We start from the raw sequence: 21,270 nt of genomic DNA on the forward strand, positions 1-21,270 counted from the left end.
GAAGCGAATAGCGCGATGTATCGATGCGTGGAACGTCGATTGGCGAATAGGTAACGAATGTAATACGTGAAAATAAAAAGCGAACGTTGTTCGAATCGTTGGCTGGTCGTCTACGAATGCTTTTCAGACGTGCGATGGTCTCGAAATTCGTTTGGAATTACGCTAACGAGGACAAACGTTGGCAACGACGGGTGTCGAGAGGATGAAGAGCGACCTCGAGCAACACGTGTACACGTCGAAAAAACGAGCTTCGCGGTTTCCAGCTTCGATTGGATACAGGCACGGAACCATTGTTTCGAATTTGCGCTTTTGAAAACGGAGCCTCGTCTTGCTTCCCTCTAGTGGTACACAACTCGAAAATGAAACATTGAAAATTCCTTGGAAAACCCTCGGATGTCTTTGAATACCTTTTAAAAATAACTCACTGTGGAAGAGAACGAGGAAGTAGGCGATACGAAATGTATGACCGAAAAAAAATACAAGGAACGAGAAGAAACGACAGGGAGAAATTAACTGGAAGGTAAGAGCAACGAGGGAAAGAATCACAAGGGTGGAAATTAAACTGCGTCGAATGGAAACGGTGAGAATTTGCAAAACAATAAAAGAGTGGAGGGCGGAGTCCATCGAACCGGGAGCATCCAGTAATTTTTCCAAGGAGCGGGCGTCGAGCGTTCGAAGCGATTAATCGTATCAGCCGTGGCGCGGCATTAATTGCGATAATTTGACAAATTACCCCTCGATTCTTCCGCGAAAACTCCGTCGCCGCGAGCCCGAAGTTCGAACGAAATGAAAACCAGGAAACTGTCGTGTCGTCCCAGGAAACTGCTGTTTGTTCTCCAGGATTGCACGGAAACAACCTCAATTTTCGAGGGATCTCGTCGCAATTGTGCCTCTCGACTCGGATGTCTCTTGTATTTTTCAACGGAAGACCGCCCTCGAATGGTCAGCCCGCGACATCGGTGTCCGAATAGCCAAGTTAGTCTCCTCCATTATCTCGCGAAAGGAAATGTATAGGGTGCTTCCTACTCTGTAAAGGGTATCGCGACAATGGATTCAAGATTTAAAAAAAAAAAAAAGTCGACGTGAACGTCGGTGGATACGAGTATCGTTGTTTTTGGGTTGCCCTCTTCGGAAATGAACGGTTTTGTGTTCGAAACGTTGAACGGACAATACCTTCTGTTTGCTGGCCAGTATTTTAAATACCACGACCGCGAAATATAACTCCGTTCGCTTTGTGACGCCAAACATCCGTCGCTTCCTACGAAGAACTTTTCATTGTTAGTAAGCAGAGTAACTTTTAAATGAAGTGCGAGGTATCCCGATCGGCTCGGGCACGCCGCGAATATACGACGAAAGTTTCGAATCGCCCGGAATATTACACAAAATTGAAAGCTCTCGGAAGTTTTCGAAACGTTGAATCGTTTAGCTGTCTTAATAAATCTTGAAAGTCGAGAAGCGTTCGGATCGTGACGCGCGACGGTAGATATTACATTAACGTTTTGGGACAACTTGGACGACGCGATTGCGATAACGTCTAAGTACCGGTACCGGACCTACCACTGGGTGGAAAACAGGTGGAAAACGAAGGAAACGTACGAGGGAACGAGCGAAAAAGACGCAAAGGTACCAACTGAACATTCAGAAGCGTGTAGTTCGAGCAGACGTGCCGTTTTAATTCGACGTTAATGCAAAGTGCTCGGTCGTCGTCGGTCGATGGCGAAGGTTATTATCCCTAGCTGGCAGGATTCCAACAGCCGAGAGTATTCCGCGGAGAGTGCTTTCTCCCGACGCACTTAACCCGCGGTGGATTGAAAAGCGATAAAGCTCTTTCTACCGTCCTACCACCGCGATCGTCGACGATGCGCACCGGAGCGACGGGTGTTGTTCGAGAATCGAACACTCCTCGCCCCCCTTTAACCGCTCACGGGAGTTTTCCTCGTGTTCGTCTCGATCATTCCGTCTTGTCTTCGATTGTTCTCGATGACGAACGCGACGGGAAAATCCAGTGGCGACATCTTCCACGGAGGAAAATTCCCCAGACGGGGATCTAGACGCGGGAAACGAGGGCGATAGGAAACGAGAAGAATGGAAACCGAAAGGGATCGAATCGATTCTTAACCACGATGACATACCAACCTAGACTAACTTCGAACCGAATATTTACGTAATATACCCCGAATGAAAGATTTCTACGCGTATCTGCCACCCTCACCGTCGTCCTATAAATCCTCTCGCCAACAACCTGAGACGCGGAAAATTGCGCTGGATACCTGGGAACAGCACGTCTGACGCTAAATCACGTCTACGTCGACTTTTATTATTAGCTTTCGCGAGAGTTTCGGAGATACGTGACGCCTCGTTTTCATGTTCCCTTGCTAATGAAAATCCGCGATAACTGGTGTTGCTCTCTCGTAAATGATGCGATCAACAATTTCACCGCTGGAATGAGTACGATACAGAGTAGAAGAGGATGAAAATCTTGGCGGATGATCGAAAACGCGTTAAAGTTTCGTACGATAGCGGATCGCAGATCGGTCGATAGTAGACGTCGCGTTTCGATAGTCGGGATAAGAAAAATTGGTGTTCGCGGTGTCCGAACACGCGATGATTATCGTCGCGGTCGTAACTGCTGGACGTATCGTCGTTGAAATCGCTTTTATCCGCCACGGCATCGCGCGTATGACGGCGAGTTGACGCGGGCTTTAATCGAGAGACGTTTCGTCGTCGGTAATGACTGTAAGTCGCCAATTTATCGCGCATCGCGGCAATACGCAGGAAAATGGCCACGATTCCGCGAAACCAGGTCGAGAGGATGTAGAAAAAAATCCAAGCGCCACGCAACTGTTTCCTGTAAATTGCCACGTGCCGTAAAAATGTGCCTATAGAAATTTACACAGAGAAAAAAGAATGAGGTCAAAGTCTTGACGAACGCGCGATGGTTTGTTTCAATTTTCAGTCTCGTAAGTTATGTCACGTATGCTACACGTTGTTACCGAAACGAGTTGTTTTTTGTTTGTTTGTTTTTTTTTTTTTTTTTGTTTTTGTCCTAAACGTCCCACGAATTGAACATTTATTCGTCCATCCGTATCGTTTCTGGACAAACCGCTGTCCAAATTGAAAGTCACGTTCGTTGACCGCGAACAAAAATTTTACCGTCGTTTTAATTCGTCGTCCATCATACTCGACGGTAAAATCGACGCGTTTTTCTAAAAGCAGAAAATAAATTCCGCGGCGGGAAAAAATAATAATAATGATACGTAACGGGGCAGCTTGCCATTTTCAACCGATGCCACCGGGATTCCATTCCTGTATTCGTTTTTAAGTGGAGAACGGAACAACGCAACGTTATGAATAATTTGGACGGTACACGCTTGTTGAAAAATTTTCATACCGCTTTGTTGTTCACGCTCAATTACGAGTACGTGTTTCTTTTACATCGCGATGAATATTTACGAGAGCAATCTTTATTAGTCCTCCCAGATTATTGTTTCGAATATTATTAACATTTATTGCTCGCGTTTCCACTGTGGTTCGCTTTCTTATATCGAACGACGAGAAATTTCCTACCAATGCTTCGTGTATTGATAATCGATGGACCTGCTACTAGTCCAAAAAAAATTAACGGTGCGCTTACCGCGTTGAAAATTGAATTGCCAACGATTATCCACGCGCCATTCCGGCGCTCCGTTTTATACAATATTTAGTCCGACTGGGGCAGGCACGTGTCAAAGTAACTTCGTGAATGTTGCATCAGCAAAGAGACGCACGAACGAAAAGAGTCCCTTTGTTTCCCGGACAGTGGAGCAGACGAGCCTCGTCGGTCGGGACCATCCGTCGAAATTCTTAAATTGAATCGTTTCCTTGCGATCGGATTACCGCGGACACGGAATCTGACAATCCTTAATCGACCATGACGAATTAGAGCTAGCCGTAACTGGTAATACTATAACAACACGAATGTTTACAAACATCAGCCCGAGTGAAAATACCAAGGAGTGGCCAGGCGCATCGGACAAGTTGTTATCTTCGTTATATCTTCTGTCTCGAAGAAGGAGAACAACGGAACACCGTCGGAAACTTCATAATAGCAATTAAGCCTGAGAAAACTACAATAAATTAATGTAATATCGTCTGAGCGAAAGATAAGATGAAATTTACTATCGAAACATTATTCTTCGACTATTATAATATTCCCCATAACGTCTTTTAACGGTCCTTTTTCAGGCGGGATCTACGGACTCGTAACATTCAAACTACGTAAATAGAAGCCGGTATTAAATCGATTGGTTTATTTGACGTCCAGGCGAAATGAGTCAACGACACTAAAACGCGTACGCGGCGCGCGCAAAATGGCGGGTGTTAAAAGTGTGACGATAAAAGAGCCACGAGACGACCATATTCTGCGCGTCAAGGCGAATAAAACGATTCGAGCGATCAACGAGTCAACGAGGACGGACAATTTTTAATACCGTTAGCGGAGCGTACTTGAAAATTTCCGTTTGTTTGCCGTGTTCGCATAAGGCGAGCGAATTAACCGATTACGAGTTGATATTTTAGTAAAGAATGGACGAAAATAAGATCGTCGGGGCATTAAATTTAAACAGAGGATTACATAAATAAAACGCTTTTGCCGATACAGCCGGTAAGGCCAGCTCTGAAAATAAAAACCATCGGATTCCTTTGATCGAAACGCGTAATCCTTAAGTCCTTAATTATCCTAGGAACGCTTCCGAGAGTCCTTTAGCGAAAATAATAATCCTCGTTGAAAAAGGAAACGCGAAAGCTTTGTAGTTCGAGCCTGGGCAAAAGCAAACTCGAGATGAAAACGATTCGTTTGCTTTGCCCCGGGACAAAATGGGGTCAGACACGTGTCGACGTAGTTTTGTCGTGCGAAGTACAAAAAGCATGATTTACGTCGAAGAACGAAGCTGCACGAGTGTCCTTTGTCATCCGCGGGGATCCATCCACGAGTTTATCACGTTTAAGTCGTCAGACGAGCAAATTTCGTTATTTGGACACAAATTCCAGCTAAGGGATGGTTTGTCCAGGCAGAGCCGAGTTGTTTAGAGGCTAATTAACGTTATCAAGGTAACGCGATAATCCTGTGGTTAAATTCTCCGAGCGTTGCTGCCAAGTAGCGTCGCTTTAAACGTGCCTCGTGCAGCCGACCTCTTTTCCACCCTAAAACAACACTTGTTTCGCCTAACACCGACGGACTAGTACGATCGTTTCGATCGTTATAGAACAACGTCGTTTCTGACAAGTCCGACCAACGCGTTCAATTAATTCGTAACAGCTATGACGTACAAAACATAATCATCACAGGTTATACCCAGATCACGAATAACGTCGGCGAGTTGTGACGGTATACTATCGAGGTTAGGTTAATAACAGCATGTATAACCTTGCCTATGAACCCTAAGCGTAAACTTGTACACTTATCTTTTCTTGCACGAATCGCGTACAACTCTTGTGCAATCAGGACCTTTTATTATTATAGAACTTTATAATTTTCAATAATACATTTATCTAACGATCAGGAACGACGCTGCGCGTCCCAGGTGTCGATCTTTTACCTTGTTCTCGTTTTTAATCAAATAAAAAATTGTCTCTTCTATGGCGAAACAAACAAACAAACGAATACGCGGCTCTTTTGTCATCGCAATCGACGTGTCCGTTATTCCTGTACGTACCAGTGTTTCTCGTTCCCACAGACCCTCTTACGGAATTTATCTAATACTATTCGATAGCAAGTTACCGATGACGTCAAAATGTTTAATCGCGCTCCGACGGTGCTTTTATTGGATACTGATTATACGGGATACCAAGTTTTCATAGAACGCAATATAAATACCAGCCGCGTCACTCTTTTTTCCGCGTCTCCCTCGCAGCGCTCTTTGAGCAAGAAATTCGATTTACGAAACGGCCAAGAAAATTAACGTCCCACGTTGAATACAGCGCACCCGTGCCATCAGACGCAATTTCGTTCTGGAGAAAAACGATGGGACTGTTTCATACCCCGCGTTTTCGCTCTTTTAGTCAACAGTTTCCGACCGATATTAAAAAATTGTTTACAGAGTCGTCCGATATTCAATTACCGCGTCGCCGGAGATATGAAATTCTCCAGTGAAAGAAAAGAATGCTTCAGGGAACACACTTAATTCTCGCAGAGGCTCGAAACCCTTGGCTACATAAATTCGATTATTATTCAGTGTTTCATCCCGCTCGAGTTCCACCGATAAATTGTTCCACAATTTTCGCGCATGTTTTTCATTCGCTTCGGCTGGTACGCGATTTTTGCGAAACATTGCGGTAGAATCGGACAATGGACGATTGTACGTGTAAAAACGATCGAATATTGCGGAATAGGATTCTTTTGTGCGACGGTTCGTTGTCAAGTAAATTGGTTTTGTAAAATCTTGGCGTACGCGTGGGACGTATTAGTCATTCTGCTTTGGCTACTTTTATAACGATCGATGGTTAATAAAAGACGGGTATAATAACGTTCGACTTCGAAGGTTAGGATTCCGAGAACACCTCGAACGTTTCTCGTGCCTCTGGTTTTCAGACCAATAATTACATTATGCAACGACGGAAAAGTACAAACCGCAAATAATGATGAGACACAGATAAGAATCGAAGTAGGACACACACGCGACCGTTTTCTGGCGGGAATCTGTCCCGTAAGACGGAATAGGTAGAAATTTTTGTTTCCTAGCTGTTAAACACCGATGGAAATATCGCCAGCGACTGACACTGCACGAATGCACCGAGCACTTGGACTGAACAGCGTAACATCCGTTATTTCGCGATAATGGAAAAAGAATATTTTTGCTCTTGTTTACGACGTCGCGTCGAGCTTACCAAAGCACGAAAGATCGAGGAAAGGACTCGAGGATATTCGCACCCTCTGCGAGCACGTTCGACACTCTCCGATCGCGACAGGCGACGCGTCGAACAAGCCTAATCGCGAAACAACACGGTAATCCGCACGGGTAAGGGTAAAGTCCTCGCGGAAGGATCGTCGCGAGGTAACTGACGTTTCACCGGTGTTCATAGTTGGGATAGAATCGCGCACCCTCCACAGTCCTCCCTGTCTCCGCCGCCCAGTCAACCTTTTCCACCCCCCGTCGTCGGCGGCCGAGCTACCCTCGCGACCCCCAGGATACCGTTGCCACCCCACCTAGAAACTCCACCCCCTAACACCGTGTGTCTCTCGTCCTCTGTGACGCGAACGGACGGTGTCATAGGATGTTACCTGCAATGGACTCCTCCTCGCCATTGTCTTCTCGCCGCCTACGGTCCGCACCCAAAACGCACAATACCTTAGCGCTACGTAATCGTTCAAGCAACTTTCGAACGTCTGTATTACAAACTGCGAATAATAATCGATAAATCGTGTACCTCCGCGCGAATCTCGCGAATCTCACAAATCTGTCCTTACTAGCTACCGACGGACTAATTACTCTTTAAAGTGTAACGCGTGTTTCTCCCAATAGCGGTGTCTCATACTCCGAACATAGAAGGTGTCACAGGATGTCACCAGAAACGAACTTCCCGCTATTGTTTTACCAGCGTATACATTTTTCAAGGAGAACACCTGTCACCTCTATCGCGCTGCTCACGTTCACGGGCCAACTAGCTTCCAGCGAATTAAAAACGCCAACTCCTGGTCTCGGACACGAAATTATCATCGAGCAATTAAAAGTAGCAATCGGCGATATCGTACGCGTATCCGACGTTTGCTCTACGAGGAACGCCTAATTAAAGAATTCGTTTAATACCGCAAGCGAATCATCGTTCCAGTTACGGAGCGAACTAACAGAGGTGGATCTAAAATTGGAAAAGTGGAAAGTGGAGAGTGTAAAAGTGTAAAATGCACTATTAGAATTTTTTTTTTTTTTTTTTATTTTATTTTTTCCAATTTCGCGCTATTTCAATCCGATGCGATATTTCTTCCCAGGGTTTCATGGTTGCGGCTCGCGAATATTTTTTCGAGTCCCGCGGAAGAATTTTCTCGCGAAACGCGTGACCCAGTATTCGTTGAAAATTATGCGCCGTGAAATATTTCCCGTGGCTTCGCGAGACAATGGAAGTAAACCTTGATGCGATTAAGGGCTGACGATACCGTTCACGGTAACGTGAATTTTCATTGAACAGGAATTAAGGGGAAACGTTTGAAAGCCGTACGAAGAAAATTCTGTTCGATACCGTGGGCGTGCATATACATTTTTCGCCGTTTTTCAAAAAGGAACGTCGCGACGCGACGGATCGAACCATCGAAACGAACACTGAAACTTTCCCTTTATTTAGCAAAATCTACATAAGCATCGACCGTGCTTACGGATAATATTTTACACGATTTTTCTTTGCAAATAAATCGTTTGCATACTGGTTTTATTCTGCTTAACGAATTATCTAATACTAGCGTGAAATATTATTTATTTGATGTCGTTCGTGTTCGATTGACTGTTCAATTATACACTTCAACAGGCACTTCAATTTTATTTATATAAGACGATTGACGATCCTGGTGCAATATGCATATGATTACGATATGCATACGAATCGAATTGGCTTGCAATTTTATCTATCATCGTTCAAAGACGCTTGGTATGAATTTGATTAGGTCCTAAATTCGGGAATGTCCCTTATAAATCTTCACAAAACCATCTCTAGCGATAGTTACGCGACAATGGAACGCAGTTCGACGGATCAACGTAAATCCATCGAGACGAATTCGTTTCTCGTCGCTCGGCTCCCTTGAATTCGGAATGCGCTTCGGCGATCCACTCGACCGAAACGAAAAATGTTTCTCCGTCGAAAGGGAGATCAAACACGCCCGCATCCGTTCGCGAATGAATCGCTCCGATTCGCCTGATCGTGCTACCGGAAAAAAAAGAGACCGAAGAACAGGAAAAGCGTCGAACTTGGTGGAAATAATCGAACGATTAAAAATCGGAATCCAGGTCGTTCCGATCCGCCTGTCCTGGTTGTTCCGACAGTTGCAACGTGTGTTTATCGTATCGACGTTTCGACCAAAACGTATTAAACATTTGTATCGCCGATGCAGCGCGTGCAGGTTTCGACCGGTTCGCATATTTCTCTTTTGTTCGTAAACCGAGCGCACCTATACGCTAACGAATAAATAATTGACCGAGCGTTTGCATCGACGGTCGTCGATAACGTTACGGTCAACAACGCTGCCAGTTCGGTCTCGGTTACACGGAAATCGACCACGGGGATCATAAGTTTCCCTCGGACAAAGGCCGAAGAAGGAGGAACAAGGCGTAGATAGACGAGGAGCAGCGAGTGACACAGGTGTGCGAGGGCGCAGTCAACGAAGATGCTTTTGTATACAGGATGGACCGTACTGTTTTCTCGAGATGCATTCGTGACACCGATATATGTACGTATTAATAACGGGATTTAAATTGAAATTTTAATCGAGAATTTATGTACGTCGTAACGTTATTTATAAGAAAAATTTCTTAGGCCCTCCTAGGGTTCGCATCCCTTAACGCTGATTCCCACGGTCCACCCTGTACAGTCGAAAAAGCAAGAGGAGAAGCAAGAGGGTTGGTCGATGCTGCAAGGTCGTTCAGTATCGACGGCCTCTCCGATCCCCTTCTACAGGGTGTCCCCGGAGCGGCAATCGAGACGTTTCGTTACACGATACGATTCATTAAGATCCGAGAGTGTGTTTTGACGTTCGCCGTGTGTCGCATAAATCAGGCTCTCCAACCACCCGACCTATCGGTTGGAGGCCGTGGAAATTTCAAGGCCGCGTCCTTACGACACGCCATTGCTCCCTTTTTACCGATCCTTTTGTCACCACTGACCTATTTCGACGTATCGCGGCCCGTTAAGCGTATCCCATTTTTCAAGGTGCACGTTCGAGCAACGGACTCTCGAAATCGAGGATTTATTAATCCCGAGCCGCTATTCGGTATTGGCTTTTTCCCTCCTTTCCCTCCGCCTATCTCTCTCTCTCTCTCTCTCTCTAAGAGGCATATATTGACTTTTTCCGTGGGTCGAGCCGTGTTTGGAAAAAAATATCGTCCTCGGAGGGAATCCTTAAAAGCGAGGATTTATCAATTATTTTCGTCTCTCGTTAACCCTACGACTTCTGGGGTTTCCATCGACGTCTAACCGTTTCTAGAAAATTTCTAGCTCGTCTTGCTTCGTTTGGACAAATTTTTCGCGCGCTACAACGACGACGACGTTATCGACAAAACGGCGAAAAAGGAATGTCGCGAATCGATACGCGATCTCATTGTTTCGCGTTGTCCTTGAGCTGACGCTGCCGGCTGAAAGAGGAAACAATGCTCACCAGACACGTTGAACCCGGCCAACAACACGTACGTAATAACAACAACGCCCTGGCTCATTATTTCTCTCCGTGACTCTGTTTCCCTTTCCCCGTCAACCGACATCGCCCCTACTTTTATCTTTTTTTTTCTTTTGCATCCCTACCGCACGACCGACTAAACAGAGCGAGTCAGACGCGGAGAACAAAATAGGAACAGCGGGTATTTCCTCGTTTTCCGAGGTACGGTCGCGACCTTCGTCGGCCTGGAAAACCGATGGAAAATCGTTCGAGTTCTCGTTAGAGACGGCCTTCTCGATGTTCCTTTATTTTTTTCCTTTTACTCTTTTTTTTTTTTTTTTACCCATATCTCTTACCGTGGCACATATTCCAGTTTCTTACTCTACTCCCGTTTCTTTTTTATTTTTAATTCTTGGTTCGCCGAACTTCACGTCCGCTCGATAGGTGGCTTCGTCGCGCTCCCCGCCCACTCTTCGTCCCTCAGGTCGCTTCGGCGTTTTTCTCATTTCGCGAGAAACAGAATCGTTTAGCGTAATCTGGAGGCTCGTTTCAGCCCGGAGGATCGTTAAGGCGGGACGGTTTCCTTTTTCTGCGCTGTATTTTCGAACGCGGTTTGCAAATAGCGGGAATTGAAAATTCTAGTCGGCAGGTGGAGCTCGGTGGATCCAATCGATGACGAGATTAAAGGCAATGGCGGACTCGACGAGCGTCCGGAGGATTGTGCACTCTACCTATCGGAATTGATTTTAGCAAGTTTCTTTCTCAGTTTTTCTTTTCTTTTTTTTTTGTTTTTTTTTTGTTTTTTTTTTAACGATAAAATTTTGTTTAGAGTAGAAACGTCGAGGAAATATATGAAAATATTCCAGAAAGCGTTTCGTATAGATTGAACGATGGTCGAATGGCTCGAAACGTTGACGACGTTCTCGGAATATTGCAGGAGAGTAATTAAGATCTCTTCTCACGGCGGGCGGGTCTCGCAAAGTTTATTAGAAGATTGAAAAAAAGGAGATATTCTATCGCGGGACGGTAACTTCGTTAAAGACGCGTCGGTCTACGGCACCGTGCTGAATAATTCTCGAGCGAATACTTCACAGGTTCTCAACCCCCGATTTCAATACGTAATTATGAAACCTAGGGTCACGAGCCTGAAGAGATTGAGGAACAGTGAGATAATGGATGAATCGGGCCGCCTACGCGCACCTCGTGGCTGACAAGTGGAGATGGGCCGAGCTTAAAAATTGCCAAGTGTTTTTTAATCGAATAATTAAATCGATACCAGTCCGAAACTAATGACAAATCGATTCGGGATCGATAGTTGCGCGCAGGTGTTCGTAATCAACGGCGCTAACCAGAGAACGTCGAAACGAATCGACCCCTTTCGCGGTGAGCTTTTCCATCGTTAATTAATAGTAATCGCGTGCACGAGTGGCGGTACGCGATTATGTCGATCTAAACACGGCGGATAATCAAACGTAATTGACGGCCGTTAAATAAACCGGTGAAAATAATGGTTATATATTTCACGAATACTTTCCAAGAATTTTCATTGATTAACACGGTACACCTGAGACGTCCCGATTTCGATGCTTGCCGTGAGATAAGTTCAACGATTAAACGATCCTGATATTTCGTCGCGTGCTACGATTAAACGGATAAATAATATAATCAAAACGGAGTATCTTCAACGTTCACGTAACGATGCTTCTTAAACTGTCCGTCTCGGTTGCGTAATAAGTCGTATCAATTAGAAGACGAGAAATTGCATATTATTCACGGTACGTGAGCTCGTTTATCCGACGACGTTGTTGCACTTCTACGGCGTTATCTACGGTCTAATAGAAACGTTGGCGAACGAGTTCTCGGCCAGAACCCTTTTCGCTCGTTTGCGGCCTGAATACGACGAAGACAGTTGCAAATTTTACGCGCCTTGTGCACAGGTGAGAAACCGACGAGGCGAAGAAACGCCAATCGCGCGTGTACAGTTACACGAATTCGCGCGACTCGTCGCTACGTAAACGTTTGGCTAATCGCTGGCTAGAATACGCGAGGTAGACAATTTCGTATCGAAGTAAATAAACCGTAATCTGCGGCTACGAGCAAACGCAGCGTCGCTGAATCGTTGTAACGCGGTTGCTAGGCGTGCCTTATCTAGCAACGTTCCACTTCCGGGCTACCTGTCCGCGTTTCCTACCCTTTGAACCTTTATCTCCGTTTTCGAATTACGAGAGCAGCTGACTGAAAGACGCTGCGCTTTCTTTCCGCGGTCGAGCATAAGCGCATCGACAACGCCTTCGTAACACCCTACTCGAGATGGAGGCACCGCGAACACCGCGGGACGCGATGGACGATGAAATCGCCCAGATGGTATTCCACGATAAAGTTTATTGTGCAACGCTCGCCGAACTCCGGAAATAGATTCAAGTACATGGACACCGGAGATTTATTTAGAATTACGCATCGAGTGGTTACCGTCGAGGACGTTCTACCGAGATCGCTCGGGGGTTTGAACCGTTTACCTTTTGAACGAGTTTCGAGTCGATAAAAATTGCGTGCCTTAGTCCTTCGCGGACAAATCATATCGATCGATATAGAGACAAATTCGAAACGACGTTAACTCAACGGCGAAGAATCGAGTAGTGAAAGCCACGAGCCTCTTATTCGCGATAAACGTGCGCAATTGCGCAAACTATCTGTATACGAACAGTTCAGAGGTGAAGCGACAACTTCCGTCGGCACTCGGCACGCGCCTGTGGAGTTGTAGAAACGTTCCCCCGTCGTTAGAGTCTGTGGTCACGGGTTCGCGAGTTCGTATAAATACAGGGCCGTCAGTGTCGCCAAACGGTACAGAACAATTGTCTCTGACGCAAGTTAAAAAAAAACACACCGAATTTTATTTAAAACCCCCCTGAAACGCTTTATTTATTCATTTATTTCTCAGAAATAAAGATGTTTTGTTTAAAATTTAATTGTAAATAAATAAGTGTCGGTTTACTACGTACTTGCGAGGTACGGCTCCTTGCGAAGCAAAGAAACCCATTAAAACGATAACGCGACGTCAGTCGCCTGTCAGCTATGCCCAAGTTTCGAGTCTCGAGAAGAAGATCAAACTTCTACGCTTGACAGCCATTGATATCTATCTCGCCCTCCCTGGATAGTAACAATAACAAACTTAACCTCTTCCATCGGCCGAACCGAAGTTCTCCGAGGAACAATGTTGCACGGAGAACACCGATCGATGAAATAGCAGGCCACTGATTTGCCAGCGAAATTTCCGTACCGTCTGAACGAACGTGCGCCGCACCGAATAAATGCAGATCGTGCTAGGACAAAAACGCGTTGCCTGGCCTGGGACTATTGCGCTACCAAATATCGATTCATCGGCAACCAAGAATCTCGATGCGGCGATGGGTAAAAACCCTGGGTTTCGAATAAATAAATGTGAAGTTTGCCGATATGTTTGTCTCGTTTCCTTCTTTGGAATACGTTCCATCTCTGTCTCGATGCTTCGAACGGAATAATAACATTTTTGAAGTTAAGGCAACCTACTGCGCTCGAGTCACGGCTTTCGGTCGAATACAAAGAAATGCTGGATGAATCTACGATTCGAAAAGCACAACGCAGGAAGGAAACGACGAAAGCAGCACGGAATTCGTGGCTAGCCTGTACCGCGATTCTGCCACGTCGCAATTGCAAAGTGGCGTCAATTGATCTATAAGTCGTCCCGGCAAGAATTTACGACTCTCCCCGTATCACGAGTAACCATCGTTGGTCGTTAATCGCGCGATGCCGTAATTCACCTTCACCGCGGGTCAGATGCCACACCACTGTGTCGCGCCCGCTGATACGAGCACACCGTACGTCTCGGGATACATGTGCTCAGCGACGGATTAAGATTTCGTAGACCCCTGAGGCTACACATGCCGCGGGATCAACGAACTCTCCGGAAGAAAAAATGTCAAACGAAATAAAACTGCGATCGTTAACTGTCACTATAACTATCATTTTGGTATAAAAGTAATTTTTGAAAATGTCGGACAAGTTGTAAGTCGATTAAATAAATTGATGCTCGTTTTAAACTAGGTATGAAATGTTAACGTACAAAGTTACTTTTAGCTCGCGTCAAGACGCGAGCATAAATTTTACGACGATAATGCTGTTGATAAACAAACAGGTTTTTTGTCACGGGCGTTTATCGATAAGCCATTTACGTATGTCGTTTTCGCAGCTCGCGACGTTTAAGTTTCCGCGACAACACCCGCGGTATTCGTGAAATTGTACCTCCGCCCTGGGTTTTACTGTAGCTGTTGAAATCTATGCCTTAATTCGGCCCTGACTACGCTTGCATCGCGTACGCGTCGGACAATGGATACAACGATCGTCACGCGTGCGAAACGAGCAGGTATCGCATAATTTGCCACTCGTTACGCGAACGAACGAAGGAAACCAGCGATGTCGCGAAAAGAACGATCAGACGCCTGTAGACGACAGACTCGTAGCTGTACCGCGGCTCGAGCCACTCGTCGTGGCAGAGAGGCCCTCATTTGCCAGTCAAAGCGAGAGAGAATCTGTAAAACACCGACTGGCAAGGTCGCGTTCTTTGAAGGGAACGGTTAAATGTTGTTGCCGCGAGACGCTACTCGATACAAAACATTGGTCGCGTCGAGAGGAAACTGCTGCCTCTCCTCGTCGACGAGAACGAAAGCAAATAGCTGACAATGTCGTTACAGGCCCAGGTTATTAATTTAGAAGCTATGATCTAACGCAATCTTTAGCTGGATTCTTTTATAAATTTCTTATCATTTTGATCATAAACATCATGAACATCACGAACATCGTGAACATTTTGTGTAACTGGAATAAAGAAAATGTATCTTACACGTTGAATTTTATTTATTTCATTTTTCTCGGTTGAAGGTCATTTGTAGGTCATATTGTGGGTTGGCCAGAAAGTTCGTGGCAATTTTTAAGAAAAATTCAAAGGCACATTTGAATTTTGATACATATATATATATATATATATTTATTGAATTATATCGGTACCATCTTGTTCCACGACCTTTCCACCTTTTAAGGGACGCACCACGGTTTTCAACCATTCCAATATAAACAGACGTGTACTACCTACCAAAAATCGGCATGGACTTTCCAGACAGTCCGATAGTACATGGACGAATTCGTTATTTTGTCAGCTACGACATTACGTTAACGAAAATGTATCATTCCATTCAAAAAAACATCGATGACCTTGAAATTTTATATAAAAAAAAAGACCTTGAAAATTTTTTCCCTCGGACCGTTACACGTGGCCCTTCAAAACAGTGTAACTTTGTCCTAAGAAGTTTTTTGGTACAACGAAATGTAACGGAGATATTTAGGTGTTCTGTTTCTTCGGACTCACCCTGTATAGGAAGTGACAAGACGAGAGAAACTTAGCCTTTGCGGTTGTAAATCGCGTCGTGCTCGATAAACACCCAATACCCCCTATACCTTGCACTTGAATATGTCATAATTTCCCGATTATCGAGTAATGTACAAACTTTGAATAGTAAATTATTTTCAACATTTTTTCAGACGAGAACAGCAAGTATCGGTAAAACGTCGGTAAAAATACTACTGCGAACGGTGGGTTCGTTCATTTTGTCAAAAATTTAATGGCATCGATCGAAACCACTCCTGAAATATATTGCGAAATCGTTTTAAGATTAAGGTTAAGACTTGTCTCGATAGCGAATATGCACTTTAGTGGTGACAGTCGGGAAGGCAAAAAGAAATGACACGGATTCAAGTGCAAGGTTCGGACGACTTGAAGGGGATGTTCAAAGTCGGCCTCGGCGTTTCTGTGGTGCCAAGACAGGGTGACAAGGATCGATCCGAACGAACGAATTGTACAATAAGAGTCACTTACATTTTGCCGTGATCCGCCATCGGGTCGTTGGGTGTTCGCTGACCAGCAGCGTCGTCACACTCTCGAAACCCTCTAGCCCTGGCGTGTTCACCTTGTATTTTCACGTAGCTCCGTAGAGCGGGAAACGACTGATTCTGGCGGTGGATTCTGCCGTCGTGGATCGCGAGAAATACGCCACGACGATCACGAGGCGAGATTAAGCGGTGTACGCGGCGGCATAGAGCAGCCGGCACTCGTGTTCGAAAAAATTGCAAGTGCTTGTAACGTAACGTGTAACCGCGTGCGCGACACCGATTTCTTTCGTTACGGGTCCCTCGCGTCCTCTCGCTTCTACTTTCGTCCGGAACACTCGATGTCGGCGCGAGAGAAACGACTGCGGCACGATCGATCTACTGCGACGCGTACGCGCAACACGCGCGTCCCACCGAAATTCGCCTGGACCAACGTCGCGAAACGTTTCCACTACGCGATGGTGGAAATGCCACAGTTTTTTCGGCGAAAATACGATTACAGACACACCAGAACTCCCGGCGAACTGTCATCGATACTTGACGGAACGTCACGACCGATCTTTCCTCTTTGGCGGAGTAATCGTGGCGCCATCTTATGCTACTTTTGGCGGTGAAACGAGTGCCTCTACGCGTCTGGATTACGTCCCCTCGGTAAATTGGCGCGCCTGCAAAATCGATCGAAAGTAATTATTATTAAAGATATGATTAAATATATTAAAAGAAATAGTTTTTACTGGTTGCATAATCAAATTCGTATCTTGATTTATATATAAATTTACATTTGCGTTCTGGCGGATAGCGAACGGTGGCGCCATCTAGCGGATCGAAATAGAGTTACAATCTGTGTTCAGCGTCCTCCGCCCAAAGATACCTAACAAATAGTTCCTATTACTTCCTATCCGTGCCGTTGGGCGCGCCACCAACTGGGCAGAGGTAATTTTATATAGAAATTTAATAATTTAGAATTATATTGTTCGTCTTTATCATTTTCTAAACAGAACGGAACCAATCCAGATCATTGCGAACGAGCACTAATGGTCTTGGTTGGGCTGAACCTGTTGTCAAAATAATAGACGATTTTTTATAAATATCTATGAAAAATTAACAGAGGAGAGACAATTATTTCTAGTACATTCTATCTGCAAAGATCACAGTCAGGCTGTTCGTACCGTTGTATTTAAAAATTTCCCGTTTATCTTATAAAAAATAGAAATCACAATGCAACGCGTGCTAAGCTGTTTCTTATCTCGTGACATTTAAACGTGATATCTTGTAGGACTAAGCACACACAATGGCTACGGTCTACCGAAACACTTCCTGCATGCTTAAATCTTACTCATTCCTGATAGTGTCGTGACTAATTGCAACGATAATCATAGCATATAACATAGTCTGAAGCCTTTTCGTGCGAGGGACTAGCAATATTCGACTTTCTCGTATCGTAAACGCGACACGTAAACGTTGACTTTTGCCCTGTTTGTGAATCACATGTAAATGGCGATACATCGAGTTATTTTATCACTTCGTAATTACAACAAGTTGATCGATTTGCATTATACCAAGTTATTTATTCGAGTGCTTAAATTTGTATAAGAATATTTACATTTACTCACAGTGATTGTATATACATATTTTGCCGTGACCACAAATTCTTGCTATTATCCTCGCGCAGAGGTTATGGTGCGGACAAAGCACGTTAGAGATGGGAATATCATCGCTGAGAACTACTAATTTGCATACAATAGTTTGTTGGGCTAGACATCACGCCAAACAGTACACATTGTTTCCCTACCTTCTCCTCGCGTATGAATACTAAAAAGAGATTAACGAAGTTTAAACTTGTCACCTTAAAATTTATAATTCCATTCTGGCGCCCGGCTGTTAACGCCCACGCATCGTTGTCCACGAACCATCCCGCGTATATACGTTCGTCCGTTAGTTTCATCTAAAGAATAAAAAGTTTTCTTTAGACGTTTCGTGTCACTCGAGCGCGAACACTCTCTAGGGAATTAATGCAATTGTAGCAACCTTGACTATTTACATTCCACCGACGCTTCCAAAGAAATCATTTTCTCAGCTAGAAACAATGCCTTTGTTCCGTTTTTCCATCAGCTGTTGCGCTGCCTTCTTCCTCGCTGTCAGCCTTGGCAAGTACAAATCGGGATAAATACTAAACTGTGCGATGAAGCAATTTCAACGTTGACTTCCTGTTTAATAAAGTATGCTACGTCCAATCGAGGGTTAGGATTACCAACCGTACTCTTACTTTTTAAAATGACAAAATCAAAAACGCGGATACCTAACCTAACAATGGATACCGCTGAGTTTCGACAATGGTGTGTTAGCCAATTTCTGAGCAAGTCTGGGTACGGATAACTGCGTATTGTTATTGATATGAAAATCCAAGTCGATTGATATTGTGTACGCGTATGTGGCACGGAAATTGCATATAACTGCTGTTGTGCTGTTTTGCGCGCCAACCGCACCGAATTTATTAACGAGATATCTATAGAAACACGACGCATATATTCACTCGTCGAGCACGTTTTATCTCCCACGTTTCCAAACTGCACAGCGAACCGAAACGCACGTGCGTTTTGCAAGAGGCAAGCGGGTGTTGACTCATTTCGCGCCGAGTTCCACGGCTGTGCGTCGTTAAACTTGCTCTTGTTCGTCGCAGCTGCGGGCAGAGAGCAGAGTCCACGTACGATTCCGTTTCGTTCGTTGTATTGTTCGCAAATAGTTTCTCGACAACTCGCGTTCCAGTCTTATTTTCGCCTTTGTTTGGAAAAATCTTGCAATGTCAGCAGCCATGTGACGCGTTATCTGGGTCTTTCGATCGTCGAGAGAAGGGTACACGGAGACGAATCGACGTATCAAGACTGTCCGCGATAGCAACGCACGTGCAACGATTCGATTTCAAATTTCGATGTTTCGTTAAAGGAATGTGGGATGAGGGTTGATCATTTCTCGTGGTAATTGCGACTAATTCTTCAAAAGGAACTGTATTCGATTAGTAACTAAAGGTCCGATTGATAGATAAGAATTTTGACCATTTCCAAAGAATGATAATAAAACAGTCTACGATTACTTGAGTCATACAGAAGGGACGCTAGATAAAAGAATTATCGCGCGTTGCTCTGTTCACACATTTGCTCGTTCGCAATCGTTATTATTAGTACCCACTAAAATAGCTATAGTTTTTATTCGTGTTACTCTCGAGATAAGATAAGAAAAGAAACCACGGAATATTGCGTCAGTAAGCATAGCCGCTTCGATTCCTAAATGCGCAGTTGTCGATATGAGAAATGATATTAGTGTAATATCTCGTACGGCAGATGCAGCGCTCTCTATTTTTACCGATCGATGCGTGATTTGTTAACCTCGAAAACCACCGCAAACAAGGTCTAACCTACATTTCCTTGGGGATCGCGCGCGAAACAGGCAAAACAACGAGCCGCGTGTATTCCCCGATCACATGTGAGCCACATCGCGGCACCGATTTACGAAACGGCAATGACATTCCATGGCGTCGTAATTTTTCCAATCGGGTAACGTTCAAATGTGGCCGCTAAGCTCCGAGGCCTTGGCTATAGGCAGAAGTTAGCTCAAGGACGACGACCGCCTGTCTATTCGAATTTCATCATGGTGTGAAGCTAAGCAGGTGAATGTCAGCCCCCTTGCGCTTCATGCCCGTAACGAGACACATCTTTGCGGTATAATAGCGTCAAGATAGACTCTATCGAGATTCCCTGCTCGTCCACGCAAAAATCTAAAAAGGTCGAGCAACGATAAGCTTGCTATCTATCGCTCGCAACAGATGTCTCGATTCAAAGAGAAGAGAACTATTTACTCATCTCGCGGTTAATCGCGCATAAAGTAACTATGGGTGCTAATTTTTTCTTTATCTCAAATCACAGTTTTTAGGTAAAATAATTGCTTAATGTATGCCCACGACAAAGCCAACAAGTGTAACTTTCCTCCTCGCAGCAAAAACGTCGAAAAAATTCGGTTTTTATTGTTTTCGACAACGAAGCAGCCGAACAAAAAATTGAAAAAAAAATTGACGACACTGCCTGTTATTGTACTTTATCAGGGAACCAAACAGTAGAATAGCACGTTTTCATATTTTTGAGAAAAAAAATGTTTCTCCGATTTTGTTTGAGGTTTTTCATTTTTTACGGCCACAGCTCGCAACAAAAAAATCTGGAAAAATTCTCGAAAATGCGCCTTAGGATCGGGAATGTGTCAGATTTTTTTCAGAATTTTAGAGTGCGTTTGAGGCCGGAAAATGCGCCGGAATGTGTAAAATCTATTTTACCCTGTAACTACCCTAGTAACTACCCTACTCTAGCTGCTAGAGGGTTAAAATTTTACTCAGAGGTGTTTTTCTTGGTCAGCTTTCGAATGATTCGAGAGCCATTGGAAAAGCTCTAAGGGCAGTTTTGACCATCTTAATCGGCTAGGCCCTTTGTCTAGTTACAGCGAAGGCGGTAACCTAGCTTTCCCGCGTATCTTGGCTACTCGGTTGCAGGTGACACCTGTATGCTTTACAGCGGAGGAAACGGCAGGTCGAGGAACGTCTAGCCATCCGGAGGGAACAGGTTAAGGCGCGAATATCCGACATATCAGATTGGTGAGTCACGCGTCTTGTTCGATATGTTCCGGCTACCCCGTTTACCGCCTACACGACCTGCCGCATGACTCACCGACGATTCTTGGAAACGGAACGCGACGGTCACTTGAAAATTTCGTCGGCGAGCTACGCCACTGGCGGCCTCTCTTGGAAACAGTACCGCGAAACGCGATTCCTGTACATTCTGATACTTAATATCCTGTCGTCCCACCCCGAAAAGACATATCTCAAGATGCCAGAGTTCCAAGATATTGGACATTCTAAGTAATCTATTCTAGGTAATGTGGAAATTTGGCAAAAAGCGTGACGTGCCATTTTAACTTAGGACGACGCTATCGCTTCGACCGCTCGGAACGTTACGCTCCAATGGTACTATCGATTACGCAAT

General features: G+C 44.8%; 1 protein-coding gene across 4 annotated transcripts in view; it reads right to left on the bottom strand.

The window, feature by feature from the left end:
• Positions 1–16,833, bottom strand: part of LOC128893463 (oxidation resistance protein 1-like) — a 100,635-nt gene extending 83,802 nt beyond the window's left edge. For 2 of the 4 annotated variants that reach the window (XM_054154410.1, XM_054154409.1), the window contains exon 1: positions 6,865–7,139. Coding sequence is in view for 1 of the 4 variants with exons in the window: in XM_054154411.1 (XP_054010386.1) it covers positions 16,236–16,255 (20 nt within the window). In the remaining 3 variants the exon portion in view is untranslated. Of the gene's footprint in view, positions 1–6,864; positions 7,140–16,235 lie in introns of those variants that run through there. The other 2 variants (XM_054154411.1, XM_054154415.1) reach the window with 2 other exon arrangements.
• Positions 16,834–21,270: the final 4,437 nt, after the last annotated feature.

This window comes from Hylaeus anthracinus, unplaced genomic scaffold (genome assembly GCF_026225885.1).
Source record: "Hylaeus anthracinus isolate JK02 unplaced genomic scaffold, UHH_iyHylAnth1.0_haploid 3, whole genome shotgun sequence".
Classification (NCBI taxonomy): domain Eukaryota; kingdom Metazoa; phylum Arthropoda; class Insecta; order Hymenoptera; family Colletidae; genus Hylaeus; species Hylaeus anthracinus.